Source organism: Myotis daubentonii, chromosome 9 (genome assembly GCF_963259705.1).
Source record: "Myotis daubentonii chromosome 9, mMyoDau2.1, whole genome shotgun sequence".
NCBI classification, from domain to species: domain Eukaryota; kingdom Metazoa; phylum Chordata; class Mammalia; order Chiroptera; family Vespertilionidae; genus Myotis; species Myotis daubentonii.
In genome coordinates, this window is record NC_081848.1 from 38,859,111 (window position 1) to 38,882,555 (window position 23,445).

At 41.6% G+C, this 23,445-nt stretch overlaps 2 protein-coding genes across 9 annotated transcripts in view; both read left to right on the forward strand.

Annotated features, from left to right (window-relative positions):
- The window catches only part of RSF1 (remodeling and spacing factor 1), a 141,968-nt gene extending 133,664 nt beyond the window's left edge, over positions 1-8,304 (forward strand). For all 6 annotated transcript variants that reach the window (XM_059708348.1, XM_059708349.1, XM_059708351.1 and 3 more), the window contains one exon: positions 598-8,304. In XM_059708348.1, coding sequence (XP_059564331.1) covers positions 598-1,157 — 560 coding nt within the window. In that variant the 3' untranslated portion in view covers positions 1,158-8,304. The remainder of the gene's footprint in view (positions 1-597) is intronic.
- A 7,339-nt stretch (positions 8,305-15,643) lies between these two features.
- The window catches only part of CLNS1A (chloride nucleotide-sensitive channel 1A), a 34,033-nt gene continuing 26,231 nt past the window's right edge, over positions 15,644-23,445 (forward strand). Inside the window, exon 1 of one of the 3 annotated variants that reach the window (XM_059708360.1) lies at positions 15,644-15,875. In XM_059708360.1, coding sequence (XP_059564343.1) covers positions 15,751-15,875 — 125 coding nt within the window. In that variant the 5' untranslated portion in view covers positions 15,644-15,750. The remainder of the gene's footprint in view (positions 15,876-23,445) is intronic. The other 2 variants (XM_059708359.1, XM_059708361.1) reach the window with 2 other exon arrangements.

A 23,445-nucleotide genomic window follows, 5' to 3' on the forward strand; every position in this document is an offset into this window, starting at 1 on the left:
AAGGATTAACTGTTGCATTAGATGGTAGGAAGGAGTCAAGGATAAGTGAGCAATTGGAAGAATAGAGTTGTCAGTAACCGAGAAGGTGGAGATCAGAATAGCACAAATTTGAGGTGGGGGTTTAGGAGCTCAGATAACACATTAGGTTTGAGATGTCTGTTTAGAAATCCAAGCATAGGTGTTGAGTAAGCAATTTGACACATGAGGCTGGAATTTAGGGGGTACCTAAAAACAAATGTGAGAGTTACCAGCATATAGATGTTATGCCAAGCCATGAGACTAGGTGGGATCACATAGAGGTGAGTATAGACAAGGGAGGACATTTAATAACATGGGATGAGAGTCAGCACAGTGTTCAGTTGTCCAGAGTTGGGCAAGATTTCGCCAAAAAATTTGATTCTGCTCTTTCCTAAAATCATAGGTACACATGAATCCCATTGGGTATTGTTATGGGACTGAGAGGAGAGAAAAATCAGGCCAATTATTGAAGGGACATATTTGTGTACAAACAAGTCTGAAAGCAGGACACATCGTGAATGGGGAGGAAAAGGAGAAGTACTCAAATTTGTTTATGGTTTAATGTGCTGTTTATTCTAGAGAGCTATATGTCCAAGAACTCTGAAGATGAGGAGCTAGCTAAAGAATCAAAGCGGTCAGTTCGAAAGCGGGGTCGAAGTGCAGATGAGTATTCAGAAGCAGAAGAGGAAGACAAACCATCCCGAAAACGGCTACACCGGATTGAGACAGATGAGGAGGAGAGTTGTGACAATGTTCATGGAGATGCAGATGAGCCTGCCCGTGATAGCCAGCCCAGAGTCCTGCCCTCAGAACAGGAGAGCACCAAGAAGCCCTATCGGATAGACAGTGATGAGGAAGAGGACTTTGAAAATGTAGGCAAGGTGGGAAGCCCATTGGACTATAGCTTAGTGGACTTACCTTCCACCAATGGACAGAGTCCTGGCAAAGCCATTGAGAATTTGATTGGCAAGCCAGCTGAGAAGCCTCAGACCCCCAAGGACAACAGCACAGCCAGTGCAAGCCTGGCCCCCAATGGGACAAGTGGTGGGCAGGAGGCAGGGGCACCAGAAGAGGACGAAGATGAGCTTTTGAGAGTGACTGACCTTGTTGATTACGTCTGTAACAGTGAACAGTTATAAGACCTTTTTTCCATTTTTGTGCTAATTTATTCCACGGTAGCTCTCACACCAGCGGGCCAGTTATTAAAAGCGGTTTTATTTTTCCTAGAAAACTCCACTACAGAATGACTTTTTAGAAGAAAAATTTCAACAAACCCTGAAGTCTTTCTGTGAAGTGACCAGTTTTGAACTTTGAAGATAAATAATTGCTGTAAATTCCTTTTGACTTTCTTTTTCCAAGTTCATGGTCCTTGGTAATTTCATTCATGGAAAAAAAAATCTTATTATAATAACAACAAAGATTTGTATATTTTTGACTTTATATTTCCTGAGCTCTCCTGACTTTGTGAAAAAGGGTGGATAAAGAATGCATTCCGGATCTTCGAGGGCCGAAAACAGAATTAGGGGTGGGAGAAAGCACTTGTGCTTTAGCTTTTTCATATTAAATATATATTATATTTAAACATTCATGGCATAGATGATGATTAACAGACTGTTTAAAAGTTCAAGTCTGTGTTGTTGCAGTTTGAAAATTGTAGATAACATCATACGTAAGTCATTTAGTAGCAGCATTCATGAATCAACTTGTTTACTATTGGAGATAACCACACTTAATAAAGAAGAGTCCAAAAGGGTACCATCCTAAAAAAAATCCTCTAAGTTTGGTATAGCAGAGTTTCTTGTTTTAAAAAAATCATCTGAAAAGTATTTGTACAGTAAAATGTAAAATGAAGCTTTGACAACCAGATTGTGCTACCAACAAATTTAAAACAGCTTTATGCAGTGATGATGAGGTGGCCTCTAATGTACTATCATGGAAAGTTATTAATGAAATGAGTGTAGTCTTCTTTTAAGGCCCAGTGGACTGTAAACTTTGCATATAGTGTAACTCTTTTGTTCTGGCCACCTATTTAAATATATAAAATATCATTTTGAAACAAATACATCTATACTTAACATACATGAAGAGATGCTAAGCTGATAGTGGTATTTTAGCACATTTGAAGAAGGGGAAAGGATTTTCAGGTGAATTTTAACTGGTTTATTCTTGCCCTTAGTATCTACTTCAAATTGAAGTCTACAAACAAAGCAGTTCCTTTGGGAGATTTTTAGTTTGAATTTTAGCATGTGTGTGTGTGTGTGTGTGTGTGTGTGTGTATGTATGTGTGTGTGTTGTACTTTCTTATCTGCCTGGATATATTAGCAGGGTTTGAATGTAGTTTTTGCCTTTGGCTATTAGACTTCTATTAAAATTCATTAATAGTCACATGACCAACATAGAGTTGATTGAGAACACCAATGTACTTAATAGGCATGACATCCATTTCAAACATCTCAACACTTAAAAAAAAAAAAGTTAAGCCCTTTGTTTCAAGAAAAGGGGTTTGTATCTAACATGTAATTGACACTAAAATATGAGCTTTGTCTTAGTTTGTGGTACAGCTGTAAAATTTCAGGCAGAGCCATAAATAACATTGTACAAAGTGTAGCACTTGTGATTAAACCTTGCCTGTCAAATTCTGAAACCTTCAGCCATTACTTCTGTGAATACTTTTGCCCTGGGATTTGGGTTTTTCTGTTCCAGTGTTGTGTCTGTTGCCGGCAATGGACACACCATATCTGCTGCTGGCCCAAGAACTTCATTAATTTTTCTTTCCAAATTAAGCATATGTGCTAGTCAGTGTATAGTAAAGCACTTCTCTTTTTTATTATTAAAAAGCTGGCATTAGACTTGCATTATAAATACCTCTCTAGAAACTTTATACTTCTTTTCCCTCCTCAACAGGTGTTGCCCTTAAATCTTATCTTTTTGACCTTGAAAGTTTATAGCTGTTGTTTTTCAGTTATTGGTTCTTTTATTTGTTTTGTTTCACTTTAGTTCTATAGTACCTGCTCATTAATATTTTTGCTTTGATTCTAGCAATGTATATGTATCTGTATAAAAAATAAAATAATGAAAGCAGCCTAAAAATAGGGTGCACACATAGCATGTGGTTCCAAGTAAGTTGTGATTTTTATTTTGAGACAATGTTCCACTGGAAGGGAGGGAAGGGCTCACATTCACAGACAATAGAGCCGAGGGCTATGTAAGGAGCCACATTCATTAACAAGTCTCCTTTCTAGTTAGGTACCGTTTCTTTTATTTGGAAGTCTTAAGAATGTTAGCCTTTTTAAACAGTCAGGCCATAGAAGGATTCCCACTAGTGCAAGGTAAGTGGTTAGAATGTTCCAGTGGCCTATTCTGTTCCCAGTCTCCCTCTACTATTTTACTGGTAGTCTGCAAGCTGGTCAAGCCACTATGTGTGGAAACTCCCATGTGCCCTGTTTCTACCTCTGGACACACCAGCTCCTGCTTCCACCTATTCTGTTCAATTAAGCAAGTGATAAGTATTAAATGGGTAGATTATTTCTTTTACAGGACGCCTAATGTGAAATAAGGAGTTCTTTGTACTCTTCTGTTACAGAGAGCAAAAGGTAATTTTTTATCATTGTGAAGACTGAGTATTCATTCAGCAAATGGCCCATTGATATGGGACATTATGATACCACTTTTGCTGCCCATTGTTTACCCAACTTGAATTGTTTGTGAAGTTGATAGTGTATTCCTTCTAACCTTACATTCTGATTAAACTAATTAACTTTCATTTACAAAGAATGTAATCCAAGCAGCTGATACTTATAAATTCTTATGCAGAGAGATTCATTATGAGTGATTAAATGTTGAACAGTTAAAAAACAACTCTGCTAATTGGCGTTTAGATTCATTCCCTGAAAGAGTCTGTTCACTGAAATATTAACTCTGAACACACTTTGAGGAAGTTTTTAAAAATTAGGAAATAGTAAACATTTTATATCCCAAGACATACTTCAGTCATTAGGAACTGGACAGTGCATAGGAAAGCAGCAATTCATCTAGGGTATAGAACATCTTGAGTCCTTGTTATTGGAGTACTAACCATGGATTTAGGTTCACAATAGAGTCGTTTAATACTTTAATCCCCCTTTTTTGAAATACAATTTGGATTCCTGATATAAAACTCCATCGTGTAAAGCAAATGTGTTAACGGGAGATGTAGTTTAGTACTCAGGCTATGTAGTTTGCAATTTCTGTAAAGGTTTGAAAATGAGCCAAATTGTCATAAAGTAGAGGCTTTTAATTATGTGAAAAAATTCAGACTGAAAATACACCTTTTGGTTTTATAGATTTGTGCTGATGAAATAGTGTTCTGTGTAAAACGTTTTCCATTGTTGGTACATTACTAGAGAATGATGGCAGGGATATTTTCTAGAATACACCTGATATATTGAGGTTGGGTTTCCTGGACACATCTTTTTCCATTTGGTTAAGATGGCAAATTCAGAGAGTAAAGAGTTTCATTTAGAATCAATTCACGTCTACTGATAATCTTTTAATAAGTTTGACCTGCCAAAGAACCAAGGACTTCAAATGATGAGGAAGCTGTTGCAAAAAGATTTTTAAACTAATTTTAAAAGAATATAAACTCCAGTTTTCATTTTCTAGTTGATAGGACCCATCCCGTAATATGTGTTTTGAGCACAGTACATATAGTAAAGAAAATGTAGAAGTTTACTTGTTATTTAGAGGTAAAATGGGAAAATGTTAGCTATTTTTAAGTGGGGTTGATGGGATTTCCTTTGTCATAAGGAATGCTTTTTTAGCTTATGTTTGTGGGGCTGAGAATTGTTCACCATTCGCTAGTTTGTACTACCATACAACTGAAAGGAACCTAATGAATCTTCAAGTTTCACACTCAGAAAACGTGAACTCTGCCTTTCCCCAACACGATGGAACAGGCCATAATTCATGGCATTTCCTCACAGCTATAGGTCTTTTCTTTTATGGAATGAATATATATATATATAAACATGTATACGTACTTTAGATATTAGGATAAAAATGAATCCTATGAAATCATTAATTGACACAAATCAGATAAATAATTATAACTGATAGGAAATTATGAACATTTAATTACAGAAAGTCTAGAGCAGCGGTTCTCAACCTGTGGGTCGCGATCCCTTTGGGGGTCGAACGACCCTTTCACATCACCTAAGACCATCGGAAAACACATATATAATTACATATTGTTTTTGTGATTAATCACTATGCTTTAATTATGTTCAATTTGTAACAATGAAATTGGGAGTCACCACAACATGAGGAACTGTATTAAAGGGTTGCAGCATTAGAAAGGTTGAGAACCACTGGTCTAGAGGAAAGTTGTGAAGGTCCTTTTCTTGGTTTGACATTCTAAAAATATATTCCTGGTTCTCCCAAGAAGTGAGAATGCCAAAACTGCAGATCTGTTGTAATCTACCTGGTCCTCTGCTTAATATCTGTTATTAAACTTAGAACAAAATCCATTCCTGTTTCATCCACCATTCCCAGTGTGTAGCTATAAACTACCTTGGAAGTGGCAAGCTAACTGCTGGTTTTCTTCATTGTTTTTATGCTAATCCTGAACGCGATGCCTTTTGCTATCAGTGTATTTAAACTGAGTTATTGTGTTATGTGTACACTTAGTTTGTTTTCAAAATATTTCACTCCAACGTAAATGATCATCTGACAGTTTCTGAGTGCCAAGAATTGCTAAGGAACTGTGTAACATGTGTTAAAGATAGGGTTATTGCCCAGCAAGCGAGCAGTCGTTAAAAGCCAAAATGTAGTATGCTTGGTATATAAATACCTTAGATTGAACATGTAACACTTTTTATTCATATCAATTCTCTCAGAAATTTATTAGGATTTCATGAGTGGCTTTTTCTCCTCATTTTGGTCATGTAAGCTCAGTTTGTTTTTGTTTGTTTGTGTGCATTTTATATTTATACCATCTTGCTCTGGGAAATGCTGCAAACCCAATTCTGGCACATTTAGTGATTTCAGTTAGTGAAGATGCTGTTTTTATTTTAATTACTTTAAGATGTCTATCCTATGCATAAGTTATATTAGAGGGCATAACAAATTATTAGATGTGTAGAGATGTTTTAATTAAGCTCTTTAGACATTTTGAATAAGAAAAAACATTTTTTAAAGGAACTACATTTGTGGTTTTTTTGCCAAACCGGTACAAGCTAGAAAATGCACTAAGGACTGAGTGACCCGCCTTGTTCATTTTGCCACTGGATAATGTAAGTTAAGAATGGAATTGTTAACCCTAACTATATGTTTTCTTAACTTTCATCAGCTTCTAAAGAAATCTAATTTAAGTGTTTGGGGTTTTGTTGGGCCTGTATTTATTGAGTTCTGGTCATAGACCAGGAGCCACATGTCATGCTTATGGATAGCCAGACACAGTCATGGGGAAACGTAATGGCTCAAGACCTTCTGAATCGTTTAACTTATTTTGTATGTTGCAAAAAAAGAACAAAGTTTATTTTGCTTGAGAGTCACATTTTTATAACTGTACAGCTTTTAAGGGATGAGAAGTGGGAAAATACCCTAAAATAGGATGTAGATTTTTACAACTGTGTTTATGCTAGAACATCTACAGGTGCATTATGTAATTAAACCTAAAATTGTTTAAAAAGAATGTGTGCCATGGTCTTCTTCATTCTCCTGCCCTTTAGCAGAGTTGGTGCATATCAATACTGCCATGTGGACAAGCTTTGAAATTAGGCAAATAATCCTTGTCTCCAAAGTTTTAAGTTCATTGCATGAAAATTATACACACGCATAGACACAAATAAACACGCAGATCTAGTTTATGTCAATGTAAATGGACTTTTCTACTTTGAAACAGCTATAATGGCCCAAATTTTGTCAGTAAAGAGCATATTCTTAGAGTGTGATTTTTGTGATGCCTAACTAGGATATTGATAATGTTGGTCTGGTGTTTTGTTCTTATGAAAGTAGCTTTTTGATAACAGTATCTGAATTGTAGCTCAACCAAACCTGCCAGGAGGTTTTGTATACAACTTGAAAGGGGGTGCCCTGTGCTGGGTTTGAGGGCAAGTGCGGGCAGAGTTCGGTTTCTTTTCAATCTGTAAAAGAAGGGAAAACTAGAATTGATCAATTTGGTTCTTGTTATTCAGTAGACTTAATTCTACAGGAATACTTGCTGGAGAATGGCAGGAAAAAGTATTAGCTTTGAATTCCAATTCCCTTATTTGATAAAAAGTATTTTGTCGTCTTGTAGAGCTGCCAATTCTAGCAGTCTTAATGGCACATTTTACCATAGTTTTATTAAGACACTTTTGTTTAAATGCCAGTACTTTTTGCCATCTGACGATTTTATCATTCTATTTCTCACCTTTGTAGCACAAGTGTATTCTTGGAAAGCATTAAATTCATCTCCGTGTGTCATAATGTCTACCCAAGCTAACTTTATTGTCAGCTAATGTGGGACGTCAGTTTCTTGGCTATCCTTTCTGATCAGAGGTGAAGCCTGGGAATCAAATTTCCAGGTGAAGAATACAAATTCCAGATAAGAATTTGTAAATGGTATATGTAAGATTTTCATTTTGATTTTAAAGTAAGAGCTGGAATTCAGGGGTGTTTGCTCAGAATGCCTCTTGGATTTTCAGACATGCTTATATGAAATGCTTTATTTTCCTATGCATAAGACAAATTATTCCTGGAACAGGTTCTCAGATGCTTTATTTTGTTTTTATGAGATGAGAGCTAAAGCAGAAGCTCCAAGATTAACAAACTGTTGAGGTAATCAGGAACGTGCTATTAGTCAAATAGAGGAAACTGGAGTGCTCTCTACCACATATATCATACTGCATGTGTGTGGGGGTGGGAGGGAAAGAGGTCTGAAAACTGGAAATGTGATCCCAATACTGCACAAAGTAAATCTGTGCATAGGAAATGTGGGAATTCCTGGTAGCGAAAAGCTTTGGGGGCTAACTGCAGTGTATAAACACGTCGTGTGTTAGAATTGCAGTGCATAGTTGTTTCAATATAATCCTTGTAAGTGACAACCAAAATATGTTGTGGCTGGTGCCAATATTTTTGTTAATGAAATGTTCAATGTCTCACTACAGTCTGATCAGAACTCTTGGTGTTATAAGGTAGGCCTAAAGCTATTTTACAGCTATTGGCTGAATTGTGTAACTTTTTCTTTCAAAATGTTTTATTATACTTCTGTCATTTCTTTCTCTTAATATATGTCAATTGTCATAATAAAATATTTAAATAATTGGATTTAGCATGATGTGTTTGCAAATTTAGTTTATTTTAAACTTTGTGGCACATGGAAAACAGAATTTTCAAGAATAGTTAATGAAGGTTGAAGATTTTTACCACCCCAGAAATTGATGAATTGATTTCACTATCTAGAAAGTAAATTTGCAAGTGCATCAATTGTCTCAAAATAATTTTAAAGCTATTTGCCAAGTAGGTGAATTCTTTAGAAAGCTATTCTTGATTTCTATCTTTAGCTTCTGGAGAACTGACACATTAAAGAGGCCTTGGACCTGTTCTGTGTGGCCTTGTGAGAGCACAGAACTAGATCAGAGGGCAGAAGCCTTAAAGCAAAAAAAAGCTTTCAGTTTTTTCTATAGAAAAACTTTAGTTTTCTAATAACTTGGGAGTGAATTCTCCCCAGTAGGGGATGTTTAGGTTTAGGCTGAAATGGCACTTGGCAGGAGAATAATAGCTCTACACATTCAGAAGAGGTTAGACCAGATGACTTTAAGAGGCCCTACCAACCTGAGTATGATTCTCATCTACAAACGATCTGATAGATTTTCCTTACTCTTGGAATACAGTAAGATTCACAGAAAAATCATTTTTTACTAACAAATTAGTGGAGTCTATATGTGCAATTCTGATTTAAAATATTAACCAGAAAAACTATTAACCAGCCCTAATCAGTGTGGCTCAGTTGGTTGAGTGTTATCCAATGCACCAAGAGGTCACCAGTCCCACTCCTGGTCAGGGCACGTGCCTGGGTTGTGGGCCCGATCTCCAGGAGGGCGCATGCAAGAGGCAGCCAATTGATGTTTTTCCCATCAATGTTTCTCAAATCAATAAAAAAAATATTAATATACATACATACTAGAGGCCCAGTGCAAGAAATTCATGCAGGGTAGGGTCCCTAGCGGCTGCTAGACAGGGCCTTCCTTCCCCCAGCATCCTGCCGTGGCCGCCGGAAGGAGTAGGGCCGGCCAGGGGTAGGGGCCATGGCAGTTGGCCAGCCCTGCCCCCTGGACGAACTCCTGGTTGAGGGGACAATTTGCATATTAGGCTTTTATTATACAGGATACTAGAGGCCCAGTGCATGGATCCATGTACTGATGGGGTTTCTTGGCCTGGCCTAAACCCTCTCGCAATCCGGGACCCCTTGGGGGATATCAGACTGCCAGTTTCGGCCTGGTCCCCACAGGTGAGGCTGAAGGACCCCACCCATGCATGAATCTGTGCACTGTGCCTCTAGTATGTATTTACGATCTTTGGTTAATCTCTTGCCCACCCTTCTCCTCCCCTCTGTTCCATGTTTCCATGCCTGTGCATTCAGCGTCTGCCCCCTGATGGTCAGTTCACATCATAGCTACCGGTTGAACGGTCGAATGGTCACTTAGGCTTTTTTATGTAAGATATTAACCAGGTAGGAAAATATCTTTTAAATAAAAACAAGGTTAAGAAATTCTTGAATCAGAGTTTATCTTAATGGAATGAAAGCTGATCTATGTTGGTAAGAAATGAGCAGCTTCAGATTCAGGCTGATCCAGAAGGCAGGGCTAGAATTTTACTGAGATGCTATAAGGAGAATCAGGACAGGGCCAAGGAGGCAAGGATAAGAGGTAAGGACCCACAACCAGGAACCGTATACGAGAGGGGGAGAGAAGACTAGGAAGCAGTGTTTAGGATGATTGACCTCTCTGTGACAGCCGCTTTCAATAATCTGGATGTGCTCATGCAATGGTTTCCAAAACAAAAATACTAGAAAATTTTATTTAAAAGCCTTTCTTCTTGATTTTTAAAATTGAGATATAATTCACATGCCATAGAATTCACCATTTTAAAGAATACAATGGTTTTCAGTATGTTCACTAGGTTGTCATCATCCCCAAAAGAAACCCCATATTACTAGCACTCACCATTGTCTGTAAGGACTTGCCTATTCTGGACATTTCATCTATAGAGAGGATCATATAATATGTGGCCCTTTGTGTCTGACTTCTTTAATTTAGCATGTTTTCATTATTTCATCCATGTTTTAGCATGAATCTGTACATCATTCCTTCTCATGGGTAAATCATATTCTACTAAGTGGATATACCACATCTTGTTTATCCATTCATCAATTGGTGGATATTTGAATTGTTCCAACTCTTTGGCTGTTATGAATAATAAACATTTGTATTCAAGTTTTTGTGTGGGCATATGTTTTCAATTCTCTTACATTTATACCTAGAAATAGAATTGCTAGATCATATGGTAACTCTGTTTCAAGAAACTGCTGAACTGTTTTACACAGCATCTGAATTTTGTTACATTTCCATAGCAATGCATGAAAGTTCCAATTTCTCGACACCAATAACACTATTATCAGTCTTTTTTATTACAGCCATGCTAGTGGATATGAAGTGGTTTTTCATTGTGGTTTTAATCTGCATTTCTCTGATAATGACATTGCCCATCTTTTCATGTGCTTTTTGGCCACTTGTATATCTTCTTAACAGAAGCATCTTAAAAATTCTTTGCCCATTTTCAATTGGATTATCTTTTTCTATTGTTGAGTTGTAAGAATCCTTTATATATTCTGGATACCCAACGCTTAACAAATAAATAATTTGCAAATACGTTCTCCAGTTCTGCAGGTTGTCTTTTTACTTTTTGATGGTGGTCTTTGGCATACAAAGGTTTTTAATTTTGATGATATCCAATTTCTGTTTTTTCTCTTTGCTCATGTTTTAGATGTGATATCTAGAACACTCTTATCTAATTCATTGTCTTAAAAAGTTATGTTTTATGTTTCCTCCTAAGAGTTTTATATGTTTAGCTCTTAAATGTAGGTCTTTAAACCATTCTGAGTTATTTTTGTATGTGGTGTGAGGTAGAGACCCAAATTCATTCTTTTTGCATGTGGCTATCCAGTGATACCAGCACCATTTATTGAAAAGGCTATTCTTTCCCCCATTGAATTATCTTGGCATCCTTGTCAAAACTCAATTGACCAGGAATGTATTGGTTTACTTCTAGACTCTCAATTTGATTCCATTAGTCTATATATCTATTTATGCCAGTAATATACTTGATTACTGTAGCTTTGTAGTAAGTTTTGAAATCAGGAAGTGGGTTCTCCAATTTGGCTCTTTTTTATTTTTTACTAGAGGCCCAGTGCATGAAATGTGTGCACTGGGGAGGTGGGGGGTGTCCCTTAGCCTGGCCTGCACCCCCTCACAGTCCAGGAGTCCTCACTCCTTACCGCCCACCTGCTCGCTGCTCCTTACCACTCGGCTTACTGCTCCTTAGTGCTGCCATGGAGGCGGGAGAGGCTCCTGCCACTGCCACTGCGCTTGCCAGCCGTGAGCCCAGCTTCTGGCTGAGTGGCACGGCACTCCCCCTGTGGGAACGCACTGATCACCAGGGGGCAGCTCCTATGTTGAGCGTCTGCCCCCTGGTGGTCAGTGCCCATCATAGCGACTGGTTGTTCCACTGTTTGGTCAATTTGCATATTAGGCTTTTATTATATAGGATTTTATTCATTTCAGAAAGGAAGAGGGAAAGATGGAAATATCAATGACAAGAGAGAATCGATTGGCTGCCTCCTATATGCCCCCTACTGGGGATTGAGCCCATAACGTAGGCATGTGCCCTGACCAGGAATCAAATTGTGACCTCTTGGTTCATAACTCAACACTCAACCATTGAGTCACACCAGCCCAGCCAACTTGGCTCTTAAAAAAAATTATTTTGACTATTCTGGGTACCTTGAATTTTCAAATGAATTTTAGGTTCAGTTTGTCAATTTCTGTGAAAAAGGCAATTGGAATTTTGATAGGTATTATATTTAATATGTAGATCTGAATCCGGACAAACAATAGGTCCAGGCTGCCTGTCACTACTTGAGCCAATTCAGGGGAGACAGAGTTGAATCATATATGAGCATTTATTCCAATAATGCTAGCATTATGGGTAAGCAGGTCATCCACAAAAATCTACTCTGCACCTCCCCCCCCAACCCCCTGCCCCATAAGCCAGCTGCTTATATTGGGTAGGACAAAGATTACATGGGGAAGTAGGAATTATAGGCTGGGGAAGTAGGCAATGCAAGCTGGGGCAGGACTCCATTGTTTGGGCAACAAAGTTGTTAATCTTTCCATAATAATAGGCAATTCTTAATTAAGAATGGACCACATTACAAGGTGAACTCCCAGGTCACAGGGATGTACAACTCCCAGCCAGGTTAGAATATCCTTTCTTTAATTAGAACAAGATAATCACGGTTAACAAAGCATGGTTAATATTTCCTATAACTATAGCTAGTCCCCAATATCCCATTTTTGTCCCTAACAGATCATTTGGGGGAATATTGGATTCTTAACAATTTAGTAAGTCTCCCAATCAATGAACATGAGCTATGAGCTGTCTTTCCTTTTATTTTAGCCATTCTTTAATTTTTGCAAGAATGTTATGTGGTTTTCCTTTGGTAAATATCTTTTTTTAAAAAAATATATTTTATTGATTTTTTACAGAGAAGAAGGGAGAGGGATAGAGAGCTAGAAACATCGATGAGAGAGATCGATCAGCTGCTTCCTGCATGCCCCCAACCGGGGATGTGCCCGCAACCAAGGTACATGCCCTTGACCGGAGTCGAACCTGGGACCCAGTCGAACCCGGGACCCCTCAGTCCGCAGGCCGACGCTCTATCCACTGAGCCAAACCGGTTTGGCGTAAATATATTCTTACATAGTTTATTTATTTTGATGGCATTAAAATGGAATTATTTTCTTTTTAAGAATACATTTTTAATTGATTTCAGAGAGGGAGAGAGAGAAACATCAATGATGAGAGAGAATCATTGATCAACTGCCTCCTGCATGCCCCCTACTGAGGATCAAGTCCACAACCTGGGCATATGCCCTTGATTGGCATCAAACCCAGGACCTTCAGTCTGTAGGCTGACACTCTATCCACTGAGCCTTGGATAGGGCTGGAATTTTTTTCTTAATTTCATTTTTAGGTTGTTAGCTGTTTCACTAAATGGCCAACTATATATAGATGTCCCATGGGAACCTTCAAACTAGTCATTGATATTCAATTGGTGAGTTACTTTCAAAGCCTACGCCTCCCCCTGAATTCTCCATTTTGGAGAAGTGAGTCAGAATCCACTCAACGACTTAGGCTGGAAATTAAGGAATAATCGTTGACGTCTCTCTTCATCCATCCCCATCTTCACCTTCACCACCACTTCCCCTGAATCTGTCTCCAGCTCCTGAGGATTTTACCTTTGGATAGCTCTAGAATCTGTCCCTATTTTATTTTATTTTATTTTATTGATTTTTTACAGAGAAAAAGGGAGAGGGATAGAGAGTTAGAAACATCGATGAGCGAGAAACATCCATCAGCTGCCTCCTGCACACCCCCCACTGGGGATGTGCCCCCAACCAAGGTACATGCCCTTGACCGGAATCGAACCCGGGACCCTTTGTTCTGCAGGCCGATGCTCTATCCACTGAGCCAAACCGGTCAGGGCTGTCCCTGTTTTACTGCCATGCCGGGGTCCAACCCCAGCAGGTCCAGGGGTTCCCAAAGGCGTGGACAGAGTCGGCGAAGAAGGAATGACACGGAGACAGCGTTCAGTTGATCAGCAGCCTAGCCAGGATCTCTAGCCCGGATCTCCAGCCAAGTTCTGGTCTGGATCTCCAGAGAGGTTCTGCTGTTTATTGTCTTGTTACATCCGTATTTATCCCAGTTGATTTTAATCCTGTCAATTTCTATTACAAAGGTTAGGGCGTTTCTTATCTCCATTCCAGGGAGTAAAGATTATGTAGCTTAAGCATGATTGTTTGTAGTGATTAACTACCGCCTGGCACTTAGTTAAGGAGTTTCATCCCCTCCCTGACTTCAGGGAAAAAATTCCTACCTGGGGAAATAACCTTTCTAGGAGAGGCATCCCCTCCCTGACTTCAGGGAAAAATCCCTACCTGGGGAAACAATCTTTCTCGGAGAGGTGACCTTGGTTAAAACACACAGCGCTAAGGGGAGCAAACATATTAAGAACAGTATGCTATATACGCCAGGTCCCTTGAAACATATGCTGTGCAGATGTTTCTTTCCTGCAGCGACTGTGTCAAGCAGCAAGGATGGACCCGCTTCCGGCACTGCCAGTCTCTCACCTGTATAATATGGCAACAACACTGCAACACTCTTGCTGCTCCGAGTGCCCCTCCTCCAGTCTCACTTCCAACAAAATAACCCCAATTAAAAAATCTAAAATTCTTTTAACTCTTCAAAGGATAGAGATAAAACTGCAGACCTCCCATCCTCCAGCCACAATAGTCCAACAGCATCGGAATAAACACACTGATTTTATAGATAAAAAAGTGATGCCTAGAGAGACTGACTTGAATTCCACTAGGTCTTTCATGGCTAAGCTCTTGTTTTTTTAATTTTTCCTTACTGACAGATAGAGGGGTGGCTATGCATTCATTGGTTGCATTGGTTGATTCTTGCACGTCCCCTGACCTGGGATGGAACCCGCAACCGTGAGACTCTAACCAGCCGAGCTAACCGGCCATGGCTTAAACTCCTGCTCTTGAATCTAATGCCCTGGGCCTCTCCTCTGTAAAACGGCAGCAATAACATTCTCATACGGTTGTCATAAAGAGGAAATGAAGAAACAACACAGGTAGAGAGCCGAGAACAATGCCTGGCGCCTAACACTTGGTTACCTTTCGCCACTATTAGGACCACTTAAGGTTTTCATGGCTCTTATTACTTTGCTCTTCGGTGCCCAGAAGGAGTAAAGCAGTTCAACATCTGGTGGATTCTTTCCCTTCGACAACCCATTTCCTTACAGACGTATCCAGCTCTTCGCCCAGAGCTGATTGCCTCTTCGGGTTCGTTTGCCTCCTTGAGACACGGAGATAGCAGGGTGGCGTCAGGACCCAGGGCGGCGTCAGGACCCTGACCGACGGCTGCTGCCGGAGGAGGAGAAGTGAACACGCCGGAAGCAGCGCGTTCAGGCGAGAAGAGCCTGGAACCCAGTTAGGAGACCTCTGACCTCCGGTTCAGTGTGGTCTCTACTTCCTGTGCATCCTCAGGCAAGGGACTCTATGTCTCAGGCCTCCGTTTCCCTTTTTGTAGAAAAAAGGCTTTAAAATTCTTTGTGCTTCCTCTCTCACAGGGGTGCTGTGCCGACCCTGAAGTAGGATGCTGGGGAGAATGCTCTGTAATTCCCAGCCTGGCGCCTTAGAAATGGAGACGAGGAGGGGTACCCACGTGACAACCCCGGGCCTTCCCAGGCTTCCGAGCGCTGGCTAGAGCGTCTCGTCTCTATGGTGGATGGCGTTCAGGTCCGGTCCCCACGAAGTTGCTCTTCCGGGGCAATTGCCATCGCTGACGGAGCGGGACGCGGTGAGCTGGGTCTCGCTGCGCTTCAGCTCCCTCTCGGTCTGCATCTTGGCCCGCACTACCGCCATGAGCTTCCTCAAGAGTTTCCCGCCACCCGGGTCGGCTGAGGGGCTCCGGCAGCAGCAGCCCGATACCGAGGCGGTGCTGAACGGGAAGGGCCTGGGCACCGGCACTCTTTACATCGCTGAGAGGTAGGCTCCCTGGTCCCGGGGGCTGCCCCTGCGCGCCACCTGGTGCGGAGGAGCGGGGCGAGGCGGCCACCTCGGGGGCTGCTGGGAGCGGGGCGGGCTCCGTGTGGCCGCGGCGAAGCCTGTGCTGGGAGACGCTGCTCGATGGTTGTCGTACCGTCTCCTCCGGCGCTTCCCTTTCTCTCTCCTTCGGACGGAGTTCTCATGGATGATGCCGTTCATCCTCCTGTTGACCGGAGGACTGGTGCGTGCGTTGCCCTTGACGCAAAATGTCGTTTTTAAGCTGCTGAGTTTTTTTCAGAGCCTGAGTTAGGGTCGTCGACGTGCCTGCCCGTCTTTCCCGACGAACGGATGCGGGAGATGTTGCCCGGGGCAGGTCATGCAGGGTTAGAGATGGTTGTGGAACACTTTGCAAGTTTGGTGAAGGACCTGATTCTTCTTCTGTAGGTGTGGGCTTGGGAGAGGGGCACCCTCCGCCCCACGCAGGCTGGGTCGCATCCGGGGGACCGGACCCCTCCCTCCCCGGTCCTGGCCCGCCTTTCCCTTGCTGGAGGGAAAAGCCCTTTTGTTTGGCATCCGGAGGCACTTTGTGTTTTCACCACCGGGCAGGTTCCGAACACTGCGGTTGTAGTGTAGAACGAAGGCCCCTGTTTGCCTGGACGTGCGCTTCCATTCGTCGTCAAGCCCACAATGAAACCTCGAGTCCTTACTGCCCTTCAGAGCTTTCGGACATTCTCTTCTGCTGCCTCACTTTGGCCAGAGAAAATCCTCTGCTTTTAAGAGCCCCCGTGATTACAATGGACAAACACACATAAATATGAGAATCTCCATATTTATTGTCAACTGATTAGAAACTTTAATGACACCCACAAACTCCTTTTTTTTTTCTTTTTTCTTTTTTTTACCAGATAACTGTGTAGTCACAGTCTTAACTCCCAGGAATGAAAGTCAGGGAGGCCAAAATTCTGCCGACCCCAGAGGGCACAAAAAATGTTAAAAAAACCAAAACCCTTGGTTTAGAGAGAAATCTAGGCATTGAACAATGTGGCTTTTGGCCAGTCAGTCACAGAGAGGAAATATGGATGAGAGGAAAAACAAGTTTGGACTGAGCGGCAGGTAATGGGTTTGCTTTGAACTGTGGGGATTAGTTAGACACAAAAATGTGTGTAGGTATCTTCAGAGAGTGGTATCACAGAGAGAGATTTGGAAATCATTAGTATAAGTGTTAACATATACTCTTTGGAATAGATTAGATGCCCCCGAGAGAACAGGGCCAAGGATAGGACCTTGGGGACACATCTGCATTAGGAGCGGACGGTCAGTAAAACTGGACAAGCACCTGTTGGGTGTTGGCAAGGAGACCTTCAGTGATCTTGAGAGAGCAGTTCCTTTTAAGTGGTGGAAAGTGGAGCACAGATGTATTCCCATTCCCTACATAGTTCTTTTTCATTTCTGTACATTGGCTCTTTCTATAACATAACCCTTTTTGGGGAGAAGTTTCTATACATGCTTTTTCATTTTGAAAAATTTTAAACCTAAAGAAGACTTGCATTGTTAATGTCCATAGACAAACCCTTCACAAAAATGTTTCCATTGTTAACATTTTGCCATGTGTATCTCTCCTTTTTTTTTTTGAACTATTTGAGACTTGCAGACATGTTGTTACTTGACCTGTAAATACTTTAGTGTTTTTCCCCAAGAACAAGGACATTCTCCTGTATAACCACAATACAGTTATCACATTCAGGAAGTACAAGTCCTTCGAAATTCTTAACTGTTTAAAAAAAATTTATTTCAACTTTTTATTAACAAATTTTTGACCTTTTTTGTAAATATATTTTTTATTGATTTCAGAGAGGAAGGGAGAGGGAGAAAGAGATAGAAACATCAATGATGAGAGAGAATCATTGACCAGCTGCCTCTTGCATGCCCCTACTGGGGATCGAGCTTGCAACCCGGGCATGAGTCCTTGACCAGAATCAAACCCGGGACCTTTCAGTCCGCAGGTCGATGTTCTATCCACTGAACCAAACCAGCTAGGGCATTTGCTTTTCTTTAAGAAAATAGTTTTGTTCCCTGGCCAGTGTGACTCAGTTGAGTGTCATCCCATGCACCAAAAGGTTGCAGGTTCAAGTCCTGGTCAGAGTACATGCCTGGCCAAGTAGGGAGTGTGCAGGAGGCAGCCTATTGATGTTTCTATCTCTCCCTTCCTCTCTAAAATCAATAAAAACATTTTTAAAAAAATTACCATTAGAAGAAAATTTTTTTTGTAAAAAAATATATATATATACACACACAAAGAATGTAAGTTACATATCTATGGTTTAAAGAATTATAATTAAACTAACGTGTATCTACTGTCCAGGCTAAGAATACAACATCACCAGTACCTTGGATACCTCTGTTCACCCCTCTTTACTCATTGTTAGTCTCTTTTCCCATTTTGTTCTTTCCTGCATGGCATTTCCAAGTCTTGATAGAATCAAGCTCTCAACAAACTGGGAATGCTTCCTGGAGGAACTGACAAATGAGTATTAGCAGTTGTCTAGGGGAATGAGATGGGGAAAGGGGGAAATGTTCTAATTAGAAGAAGCAGGATGCTGAGAGGTAAGGGTGAGAAACTATTGTGCCAGGATCTATCTATCTGTATATATATGTGTATTTTATATCTATATACTAGAGGCCAGTTGCATGAAATTCGTGCAAGGGGCTTGGTCCTCACAGCCCCGGCTTCATCTAGAAGGTTGTCCAGCTGTCCAGTCTAATTAGTATTACATTTTTATTGTCCTATATTAGAGGCCCGGTGCACAAAAATTTGTGCACTTGGGGGTTGGGGGGGAGGTCCCTCAGCCCGGCCTGTGCCCTCTCACAGTCTGGGACCCCTCAGGGGATGACAATCTGCTGGCTGAGGCTTGCTCCCCAGGGGATTGGGCCTAAGCTGGCAATCAGGCATCCCTCTGGCAGTCTGGCAGCCATCGGGGTATGTCCACTTGCCAGCGGGGAGCAGACCTAAGCTGCAGTCGGACATCCTTAGCGCTGCTGAGGAGGCAAGAGAGGCTCCCGCCACCACTGCTGTACTGGCAGCCATCAGCCTGACTTGTGGCTGAGCAGAGCTCCTCCATGAGGGAGCTCACTGACCACAAGAGGACAGGTCCTGCATTGAGCATCTACCCCCTGGTGGTCAGTGTGTGTCATAGTGACCAGTCATTCCCAGTCATTCTGCTGTTAGGGTCAGTTTGCATATTACCCTTTTACTATATAGGATAGAGGCCTGGTGCACAGGTAGGGGCCGGCTGGTTTGCCCTGAATTGTGTCCCGGATCAGGGTGAGGGTTCCGCTTGGGTGCCTGGCCAGCCTGGGTGAGAGGCTGATGGCTGTTTTCAGGCTGCTCACACTACCTTCAGGATGGGGGTCCCCACTGGGGTGCCTGGCCAGTCTGGATGAGGGGCTGAGGGCTGTTTTCAGGCATGCCAAGCCTGCAACTGAAGCTCCCAGTCTCCTTTTTTCTTTTTTCTTTTTTATTCTGGGATTTACTTACCTTCTGTAATTGAAACTTTGTTGCGGCTCCAGCTCAGAGGCCGGAGGCCAGTTGGCTGAAAGCAGGTATCTGGGGTTTGTTTAGCTTCTATAATTGCAACATTGTTGCTTAGACTGGAGCTCAGAGCCCAGCCGCGGCAGGCAGGGAACCTTGGCTTCCTCCATCACTGGAGCAAAGAAGCCTCATGTTCGCTTCAGCTGCATGACTGCCGACCGCCATCTTTGTTGGCAGTTAATTTGCATATCCTGCTGATTAGCCAATTGGAAGCGTAGTGGAGGTATGGTTAATTACCATATTTGTCTATTATTAGATAGGATAATAAAAGCATAATATGCTGACTGTCCAGTCATCCATTCAACCAATCAAAGTGTAATATGCTAATGATATGCTAAGGCCGCTCAACCACTCACTATGATGTGCACTGACCACCGAGGGAGACAGTCAACCGGTAGGCCAGTCATTATGACATGCACTGACCACCAGGGGGCAGATGCTGTTGGGGTCTGGCTGATTGGGACTGAGTAAGACGGACCAGACACGCCCTGGAGCCCTCCTGCAGTCCCTCCCCGGCTGGCCAATCTCTCATGTCCCTCCCTGGCCCTGATCGTGCACCAGTGAGGTCCCTTGGCCTGGCCTGCTCCCTCTCTCAAGCCTCAGGGGATGTTGGAGAGCCAGTTTTAGCCCGATCCCGCAGGCTAGGCTGAGGGTCCTCACTGGTGCATGAATTCATGCAGTGGGCCTCTAGTTATAGATATAAAAGGCTGGGTGACCAACCTGCTGGTACATATGATACCCATTGGCAATTTAAAAGCAAGCATCGACTTGTGCATGCGCGATACATATAAAGCTCTCATTGGTGCCAATTGCACGCGTGTTTCAATTTTATACTATACTAGGGGCCCGGTGCACGAAATTCGTGCACTGGGTGTGTGTGTGGGGGGGAGTGTCCCTCAGCCCAGCCTGCCCCCTCTCACATACTGGGAGCCCTCAGGCGTTGACCCCAGCCCAGGCCTGACGCCTCTGACAGAGGCATCAGGCCTGGGCTGGGGGCAGAACCAGTGATGGGGGGAAATGAGGGTCCCCTGCTGGGCGGGAGAGCGGGTTGGGGGCGAGTCGCCCTGCCGGCCGCATGATCGGGTCCCGGGCGACCACCGGCACTCACGCCCCCAACCCGCTCTCGCGGGTTGGGGGCGTGAGTGCAGGCGGACGCTGCAGCCGCCCCGCCAGCTCGCGTGCGGGTTTGCCGGCCGGATCGGGTCCCGGGCGACCGCTGGCACTCATGCCCCCTACCCGCTCCCTGATGGCGCTGTACCATCCTGCCTGCAATATGCAAATTAGCCGCCATCTTTTTTGGCGGTTAACTGCCATCTTAGTTGGCAGTTAATTTGCATATCGCACTGATTAGCCAATGAAAAAGGTATCGGTTGCCGAAACCGGTTTGGCTCAGTGGATAGAGCGTCGGCCTGCGGACTGAAAGGTCCCGGGTTCGATTCCGGTCAAGGGCATGTACCTGGGTTGCGGGCACATCCCCGGTGGGAGATGTGCAGGAGGCAGCTGATCGGTGTTTCTCTCTCATCGATGTTTCTAACTAGCTATCTCTCTCCCTTCCTCTCTGTAAAAAATCAATAAAATATATTTAAAAAAAAAAAAGAAAAAGGTATCGGTCGTACGCCAATTACCATTTTTCTCTTTTATTAGTATAGGATTATATATACTATTTTGGCATGTAATTTTTTTATAGTAATGTAATTACTGCATGAATTTTTCTTCTAATTTCCATTCTATGTGCATGAATCCATGCACTGGGTCACTAGTTTTGTTTTAACAAAGTATATACTTAAAATCACAATATAATATATTTTAACACATTATATGTGGGAAACGTATTATACGTTTTACGTTGACTGGTGGTAGAGCGTGGGACACGTATTTTATAGACGCGGGATACGTTTTTTATAGACTAGCGGTAGAATGTGGGTAACGTATAAATACGTAAACTAAAGTTATCGTAATTTTACTGAACGTTGCCATTTGCGCAAAAAATTAGCAAAAATGGCCCACGCCACCTGTTAGCACGCGATAGAAACTACCCGCAAACAATGTGTTAAAAAGCATTTACACACACACACACACACACACACACATATGAATACATACAGTACACACAATTGAGCAGTTCTTTATTTGAGGAATGAGGGAGAAAGAGTGGGAAAATAATAAAGCATGTTCATGAGCTTGGCTTATAGCCCAAAGGGTTTGGGGGAACTGCTTTAGGAGGCAAAGAGGGTAGGGTCTGATTTGGTTTTAGGTAAATATAGTTTCTCATATATATTGAGAGATTTAGAATTCTCAGGTTTATTTTCAAAGCTTAGTTTTCATAGGAAGTTGACATTTTAGCCAAATAAGAAAGGGAATAGAGCAGTGGTTCTCAACCTGTGGGTCGTGACCCCTTTGGCGGTTGAACGACCCTTTCACAGGGGTCACCTAAGACCATCCTGCATATCAGATATTTACATTATGATTCATAATAGTAGCAAAATTACAGTTGTGAAGTAGCAATGAAAATAACTTTATGGGTGGGTCACAACATGAGGAACTGTATTTAAAGGGCCAGAAGGTTGAGAACCACTGGAATAGAGGCTTGAATTATTCAAAGTAGATAATTTGAAACAGGTAAAAGAAAATAGGTAATTAAATTAAAAAGGTAATTTTGCCCTGGCTGGGTGGCTCAGTTGGTTGGTGTCATCCCATATACCGAAAGTTTGCAGATTCATTTCTCAGTCAGGGCACATACCTAGGTTGTGGGTTCGATCCCTGATTAGGGCCCCTCCCCTTCTCAAATTAATAAGCATATTCTTGGGCGAGAATTTAAAAGAATTAAAAGGTAATTTAAACTTAGAAGTAATGTGTTTTATGTCTTAATCCAAAATTAGTGTAAAACCAAATAAACCAACTCAAATTCAAGACCTTTCTTACCTTCCTGTTCTGTTCTTCACCCCATGCCAGGAATAAAGGACACTGATCATATTGTGCAAAAGCATTGTAAATTAGCAAAACATTCTTCTGCATGTTTATTGGCTTTCTAATTCTTGTTTTTTTCTTTTGTGACTCATGTTTTCTTTAGGACTGGGTATGCTTAATTTGATTTCTTGGTTTTGGAGGCATTTCTTTTAGAATACATAAAAAGATGACAAAATCAGAACTTAATGACAGAGTAAATGATGCTTTTAAGTGGAACTTGCTTCTGCTCTATAGAGTATATGATCTACATCCATATATAAGATTATAAGAGCTCTGCGAGTGATGCTCCGCTGGGGCAGCATTTGTGTCCTGCCAGCAGTAGGGAACTACAGAGCAATTATGATGTGCTTTTTAAAGTCAAGGCCATAATTTGGTAGGCACTGAGTCTATGTTTATAGTATTTCAATTTTTCCATCTCTGTATTGAGTCATTAAAGTAAGTTTTATGGCTCTGGATATTTGAAGTTTTGGATGCCCACATTCGGAATGCTCCTTTTAAAGTGTTTGCTTAAAATAATAATACTTTTAGTAAGGGACTGGCTATACTTCTGTGACATATAACCACTATTTCATTTCCACAGTAAGACAAAAAGCAGTGGCCAGGAAAGGCACATGTAGCACACACAATCTAATTTCAATAATAAAATCCATTTCCTTAGGACTAATGGGATGAGTCATTCTGAAAAATCATTTCTAGAGCTTTTACCACTTTAAGCTCCTTAAGATTGATTACTTTAAGCCTCCCACATTTTCTTTTTTAAATAAGCATGTTCAATGAAAATCTTTCCAAATGATAGTATGTACTCTTTTTTTGTTTTTGCTTTTCTAAGTGTACAATTTATTACATTTTAGTGTACTTACAGAGTTGTACAATTTTTATCACGATCTAATTCTGCCTTAAGTTTTGATAAGGGTCATCATGTGTTATACACTTATACTGTTAGACATTGATTTCCTTTAGAGGCACTGAAATGTGTTTAACCTCTCCTTACATTGAATATGAATGAGCTGGCTG